Genomic DNA, 7,549 nt, shown 5'->3' with positions numbered 1-7,549 from the left:
CTTTAATTTCTTTTGAGTGAGATTTCTCTAACCAGAGCTGAGCCAAACTAGACGTAATGGCAGCATGATCTACCCAGCTCATGCTGAATTCATATGGGGAGAATTTAAAGAGCAATATGGGAGGTTGTGGGGGAATGGAACCTTCCCCCCCCCCGCCATACACACCTGCACTTTCCAGTCCAAAACAGCCTCTCCCCAGCTGTTTTTCTCCCAGTGGTGATTACTTTAAGGCAATAGTTCTCAACTTTGGGTCCCCAGCTGTTGTTGGACTACAACTCCCATCATCCCCAGCCACAATGGCCAAAGCCATTGTGGCTGAGGATGATGGGAGTTGTACTCCAACAAAGCTGGAGACCCAAAGTTGACAACCCCTGCTGTAAGGGCAGCAGCACTTATCACTATAAGACCCAAACTCAGAATTCTGTATCTAAGGCTGTGCAGAAGTTACTTATGAATAGACAAAAATATTCATACTAAGGAGGCAGAAGTGTCTCCGTTGGCCCCCACACACATTCAGTGTAACTTCTGCACAGAGTCTGGGTGTTCACAGTTTATACATGCAACGCCTCCATCCATCTGATTTGGGATCCTGCCAAAATCAGAGTCCCCAGTCTCACGTACAGCGCTTATGTGCATACCAACTGTATGTGGATAGGTAGGCTCTGTGCAGGCATTATGCTAAACACAGAGACGTGACACCAGCAGGCATGATCCACACACTCCCATGCTTGCATTTGGTCTACTCAGGCGTAATGTCTGTGCACTTCCTAGTGTTCCAAGCAGAATGGGTTTATTTGAGAGAGACATGATTCACATCTGAGGGTGAATAGAGCAGAAGGGGCCTGCATCTCATAGACAGAGTGCCTGCTTTGTATGCAGAAGGTTCAGTTCCTGGCATCTTCAGATAAAACTGACTTGGGCAGCAGAGCTGGGAGGACTCCTGTCTGTGACAAATGCAAGGGAGTAGATGAGCCAATGGTCTGACTCAGTAGAAGGCAGATTTGAATGTGGGATTATCTTGGCTCTCAGTGTTAACAGAGTGAGCCTCTTCTAAGCAAATAAGCCACTTCTGAGATTCCCCAGGTTTAACTGTGGGTGATTCACACAACCCTGTGGCGCAAATAAGGGGTTGAAATTGAGAATATGAGGGAAAGTAGTGATTTGATTGCTTCAAATAAACCTCAAGCCATTGTAGAGTTCATTGCTTGCCTAGTGGCAGTGTGGTATTAAAATAAATTTAATTACCCCTGGAAGATCCAGCAATAGCTGCTAGCCAACATTACAAAGGGACAGTGCGGATTTCAAGATTTCAGTTCTCCCTGTCAGAAATATATAGCTAGAGCGACCTTTTCAAATACAGCTCCCTTGGGGATAGCCGTTCCCAGCACAAATGCTGGGAACAAAGAAACTGGGACATTGGAAATAACTACAATGTGCAAAGTTGTTACACTGTAGATGTAATTACCTGAGGCAAAGGGTATGGGGAGAAGATTTAAGTGTGAATAGATCCTGGATGTAGCAAGAAGATATTGAAAATAGAGATTTCCACTAGATTTCCCTGGTTGAGATCTTCCCTGAACTAGTATGGGTCTTGATTCTGGATGTGGGAGAATTCTTTGTTATTTGGGGTTGGGGTTGAGCCATTGCCAGGCATGACATTTTTTTTAAAAAGCGGGGGGGGGGAGCACAAGGTCCTGGAAGTTTTTCCACACCCAGCGTTTAGTTCGCATCTCCTCTGGAGTTGAAGGGGTGCGTTCACATATCAGCCAAATTTACCCCAAAGTCCCCGCTATCGGGGCAGAGGCGTAGCAAGGTTGGAGGGGGCCCAGAGACAAGATTTTAAAATGGGCCCCTCGCTGCTATACACACACAAACACACTTTACAATATATAGTGCACTCACACTCATATCCCCATTATGAATATGGTGAATATCTACGTAGTTCACATTGAATCTAGTTTTTTAACTCTCTGCTCCTGCCGATCTCCAAGAGACTCAACATAATTCATAGGGGGTGCAACATGGGCGGGTGGGGAGTCATGTGATGTGCCTCTGGAGGCAGTGGGGCCCCAAGACGACTGCCTCCCCTTGCCTAATGGTAGTTACGCCCCTGTATCGGGGGGCACTTCACACACAATTTGGGTTTTCCATCATGCATTAGAGTGAACCAATTTATATCCAGGGTGTAAAAGAACCACTTTTGTGTTGGTTTTGGGGGGCAACTTCAAACTCGCAGTAAAGCCTCGCAAAAAAACTCATCGTAAAGCCTGTTGTCTGGGCAAGCTCCTGGTGAGGGAAAAGGGAAGGGAAGAGGAAGAATCTGAGAGGGTGCACTTGTGGCATGCACACTGTGCAGGCTTCCTATTGCAGGGATTCTCATACTTGGGACAGGACCCCAGCTGTTGTTGGAATTTGGACTACAACTCCCATCATCCCCAGCCATAATAATCAAAGGAGATGATGGGAGCTGTAGTCCAACAACATCTGAGGACCCATGTTTGAAAACCCCTGCCCTATAGGAAGGACCAGACCCTGGTTTCACGAAGCCTCAGTCTTCAGAGAGGAAAGGATGATTCACCCTATCCCTCTTCCTCATCTCTGTGTGCTCCAACTTCCTAAGCATACTAGGAGCAACAGAGAAGTCCTCTTTGGCCTTGGCTTGCTTTTAAATACCTTCAGGAAGGCCTTACATCCTCCCACTTCCACCTCCCCCAGTGGCACACCTTTGTTGCCATGGCAAAAAGGCCTTGCTTTGTTGCCATGGCAACAAGAGACATGCTATTGTGTTGGATATTGAGGGTAGGGCCTGGTTCCCTACGAGGGGCTGGGCTCAGACTCCAGGGGGCCATTGGGTGGGGGGCGCAATTGCTCCAGGCCTCATGCACAAAGGAAGCCACTTCGGGAATGAGAATGAGAAGAGAAGGCAGGCCCGGGCCTTTAAATGAACTTTCAGCTCCCTCAGGGCCTGTCAGAAGGTCCTGAGCTCCAGACAAAGGAACAAGTCTACCAGGAGCTCTCTTATGAACTTCTATTCCTTTTCTTAATCCACTGGATATTTATTTGATTGTATTTAATTACAGTTGTGTACCCTTTCTGCCATCACGGAGCTCAAGGCAGCATACCTAGGGTTCCCAGATGGTCTCCCATCCAGGCCCAGACCAGACCCAGACCTGCATAGCTGCCTTAAGCACAGTGGCGGTTTCATGTGCCTTCAGGCCATGTTCTGGGGACACATTGGCTTCTGAAATCAGTTGTGGAATCTAATCCACCACATCCTGCTTGCTTTCTGGAGCCCTGGTGCCCTGTTTTTACCCACTACATCCCACTCTTCTCCCATAAAATCCAGGAGACTGGGCTCCTGCCTGCCCCACCCCAGATGTCCCCACTAATCTACGCCATTGTGTTAGATAGTTAGCGTCCTCTTGAGTCACTAATCAGTCCAATAAGGAAGAGATGAAGGGGGAAGACCGGCTTCATTCTTTGTCCCAAGGAAATGTGACATCAAAGTCCCGTGTACGCTCCTGATAGATCTGGTCAAAACATTCACTTTGTGCAGCCGTCAGATGGTTCCTCCAGTCACCAGAGATCCCTGGAAAGCGATGATAAAATGAATAGCCAATTAGATTCAGGAGAGGCAAAAGGAAATGTTTCTTTGTGCAGCTCACGATTAATGTATGGAATTAATTGTCACAAACTGACAATCGCCACTCTCCTAAGATAGCTTTAACCCAAGATAAGAGCATAACATAAGAACATAAGCAGACACCGGCTGGATCATGCCCAAGGCCTATCTAGAGCAACATCCGGTTTCTCACAGTGGCCCATTAGATGCCCACAAGCAGGAAATGAAGGATTGCTCCTCTCCCGCTGTTGCTCCTCTGCAATTAGTATTCAGAAGCATCCCACCTCTGACCCTGGAGGCAAACATATTAATAAAGAATAGTACTATCAAATATTACTGGCCATATTAAGGGGCAGCCCTTCCATGAGGCAAGGTGAGGCAGCTGCCACAGGCACAATGAAGGGCAGGGAGTGGCAAGCACCAGGCCCCCATCACTATGGACACTGTCCCACTATCCACTACCAGCACCCGTCCTCATCACATTGGGTCATGCTGTTCATTTTCCCCTCCTCACCCACTGAGGCACACCGCCCTACTCCCCAACTTGAGATATGAAAACCCCTGCCACCACTGCCTGACTCTTGCTGCCACTGCCTTGGCAGCATGGTCGGAAAATAAATGGGGGGGGGTGTCATGTTATCCTTCACCTCAGGTAGCAAAATGTTTTGGACCGCCCCAGCTGAAAATGGAACATCTGTATTTAGAGACAGTATACCTTCGATTACCAGATACTGGCTGGCATCCAGTTCTCAATAGTACTACTACTCAGGAGTTAATTAAAGGACTAGTTATTTTCAATAGGGCTTCTGTAGAGTAATTTAGTCAGGACGTAAGCCACTGGGAACTACAAAAGAGGATGGCTTTGTCCCCAAGTCTTGCTTTTTAACTCTCCTCAAGAGCATCTTGGGGATGAGGCCATAGTTCAGTGGTAAAGCACCTGCTTGGCATGCAAAAGTTCCAGGTCCAATCCCTGGCATTTCCAGGTAAGGCTGGGAAAGATTCCAGCCTGAGGAGAGCCGCTGCCACTCAGTGTAGACAATAATGAACTAGACCAGGGTTTCTTAACCTTGGGCTCCCAGATGTTGTTGGACTACAACTCCCAGAATCCCCAGACATGACCTTTGTGGCTGGGGATTGTGGGAGTTGTCGTCCAACAACATCTGGGGGCTCAAGGTTAAGAAACCCTGAACTAGACGGACCAATGGTGCGACTAGATATAAGCAGCTTCCTAATTGGTTGATTATACACAGGGTGCTAGTAGATCTCTGCTGTGATCCAGCAAGACAATCCTAGGGTCTTAGGTCCAATCCAACAAGGCAATAGCCCGATTCACACATTACCTCAAAGTCTGATTCTGACATTACCTCAAAGCATGTACAGGGGGGTGAACGGGGACCTTCTCAATCATGGATGTGTCCATCATCACAGGGAGGGCTCTTCCCTCTTCAGACAAGCCCCATCATAACCATGAGCAGCAGGGCGCATGGGTGAGTGATATGGTGGGGGCAGGACTTTATTCCCCTTCACCCCATTGTACATGGCCTTTGTATAACATCTGAATTAGGCTAATGTTGTTATGATGGTCACACAAGGACAGGACTGGCATGGGAGGTGGGGGGACTGAGGGAAGGAAACGATGCCACCATCATGCAGTGTAGGTGGCTTCCTTAAACAGCAGTTTGTCAGGCATTGTAGCAGCAGATGGAAATTGCTACTGCTTCCCCATCACTGCCTTTGTGGGTATATTTCTGCTGTCTACACACAGCAGACGCAATGAGGGCCCTCCTGATTCACTGTAATAGGCAAAGGGTCCTACTGGCATCTGGGAAGAGGAATATGTGTATAGAGGTGAGCAGCAACACTTTCTCAACGTGAAGGAACTAATTCACAGAAGCTGCCTGCACAGGTGCATGCTCATCTCTCAGTGGCTGTAAGTCAAATGGAGATCTGCATGTGTGAAAGGAGCCATGTCAGGTCAAACCCTGGAGAGTTGTATTTGAGGTACGGTTACAAAGAGGCCCTGTTTCTGAACTGAGGAAGTCAGTTCAGAAGTTCAGCTGCAAGCCACTGAGCAATGAGCAGGGCTGCTTCCAAAATGCTCATCCACATTCTCCCTGGATTTTGGACTTGTGAACTCTCTCATTCCCAAGGGGAACCAACCCATTATTAACCTTCCATTGTTCCACTTTTTTTACTCCCAAGCATTCTACAAAGTGCTACACATGTATAGTTTGCCACAGCTTTCCTTTCCTACATTCATCTGTATCTATGCTTTTACCACCCAATGCATTACCAATACACGTGTGCATTGATCAAACCCAGCAAAATAATAAATCATGTTGCAAGAGACCATATGACTACATCAAGATTCTTTACATGTGGTGTGGTTTTCCTAGTGCACAGGAGTACACATGTGCATCAGTAAAACACTGACTTATTTTATTATTAGAAAAAATATTATTATTATTTTCTTTTTCAGTTAAAAGTTGTCAAAAGGTTCTCAGGGTCACTGGCAAGTCTGTAAGTGAGGGAAATGCTGGGGATATGAGGGGAACTGAGAGCACACCCTCCCAGCATGTGTGACATCCAAATCCATCCAAGTCTGATTCCTGCACTCTCTGCCTGACATTCTCCATCCGAAATCCAAATCTTGGTTACCAAAGTTGGGAGAATACTGAGTGGGTTCAGAGGTCATATCCTCCAAGAGTGTACACTCTCAGCTACCAACATATCCTTGACATTTTCCCCACTTACAGACTTGCTAGTGGTCGTGTGAAGGCACGCACAGAAAAAGAATTGGAAGATGGGGTTTCCTGTCCCCAATGGCCTCACAATCTAAAAGAAGCACAAGGCAGAGACTGCCACTGGAGGGACGCTGTGCTGGGGCTGAATAGGGCCAGTTGCTCTTCCCATGCTAAATATAAAGAGAATCACCACTTTGAAAGGTACCTCTTTACCCACTTAGCAGAGGTTGTCACAATCATGTATGCAGGCACATTGGGACTGCTTTTTTGCAGTGTTTTATCAACATACACCTGAGCATTGGTAAGGCAGAGAGGGAAGAAAGATGCAAATTAACTCAAAGGAACAGAAAGTTATGGCAAACTGCTCACATGCCAATTCTGGAATTCATTTTACAAACTCGAGTTAAACTGGAGTTCAGGAAGAATAGAATGCCGTGCAGAGCAAATTCATGGAACAATCAATGGCAAAATGTATCCTTATCAATGAAAGACAAAAGCCCTATTTCACATGTTATGTTCAACACTTGTGCAATCTATCTACAGTGTATCCAGGTGCAGATCTGTATGCAGGTACAGTCATTCACATGTTGTGTTGAATTCAGGTAAAGTAGTACACTTTACCCCTCTGTATCCTGCCTTTAGTCATGTTCTGACATTATGTTATACCTGCATTCAGATGTCTGTACAAACATATATGTTTTTGTGTGAATGATTGTATTTGTATTCTTTCTAAAAGTGAACCTGATACAGGCTCCCTGAAATGCAGGATACAAATAGCGAGTGTACCGCTGTACCTGCATTGAACATAATATCTGAATAAATGTACCTGTGTACACATCTGCATCTGTGAACAGATTGTATGAGTGTTGAACATAATCTGTGAATAGGGCTTTTGACAGGACCTGTATACAGGTTCAGTTTTTCAGTTGAACTCAGAAACAGTACATTTAAAACGTGAACCCAAGTAACTTCCAAACAAAAAATGTATGGAAGTTAACTTGGGTTCATTTTTAAAATGTACTGTATCTGAGTACATACAAAATTGTATCTGTATCCATACAAAAAATGTAATAAAACACAAGAACATAACAAGAACCGCCCTGCTTGATCACAGCCAAGGCACATCTAGTCCAGCATCTAGTTTCCCACAGTGGCCTACGATGCCTGCAGGAAGCCCACAAGC

At 46.1% G+C, this 7,549-nt stretch overlaps 1 protein-coding gene across 20 annotated transcripts in view; it reads right to left on the bottom strand.

The window, feature by feature from the left end:
- Positions 1-1,201: 1,201 nt before the first annotated feature.
- LOC128330521 (sulfotransferase 2B1-like) overlaps positions 1,202-7,549 on the bottom strand; it is a 59,016-nt gene continuing 52,668 nt past the window's right edge. For 19 of the 20 annotated variants that reach the window (XM_053263559.1, XM_053263555.1, XM_053263560.1 and 16 more), the window contains one exon: positions 1,202-3,589. In XM_053263559.1, the coding sequence (XP_053119534.1) occupies positions 3,474-3,589 (116 nt within the window). In that variant the 3' untranslated portion in view covers positions 1,202-3,473. The remainder of the gene's footprint in view (positions 3,590-7,549) is intronic. The other variant, XR_008310130.1, reaches the window with a different exon arrangement.

This window comes from Hemicordylus capensis, chromosome 6, assembly GCF_027244095.1.
Source record: "Hemicordylus capensis ecotype Gifberg chromosome 6, rHemCap1.1.pri, whole genome shotgun sequence".
NCBI classification, from domain to species: Eukaryota; Metazoa; Chordata; class Lepidosauria; order Squamata; family Cordylidae; genus Hemicordylus; species Hemicordylus capensis.
The sequence above is the reverse complement of the archived record's forward strand: the minus strand, read 5'-3'. Positions and strand labels throughout refer to the sequence as shown.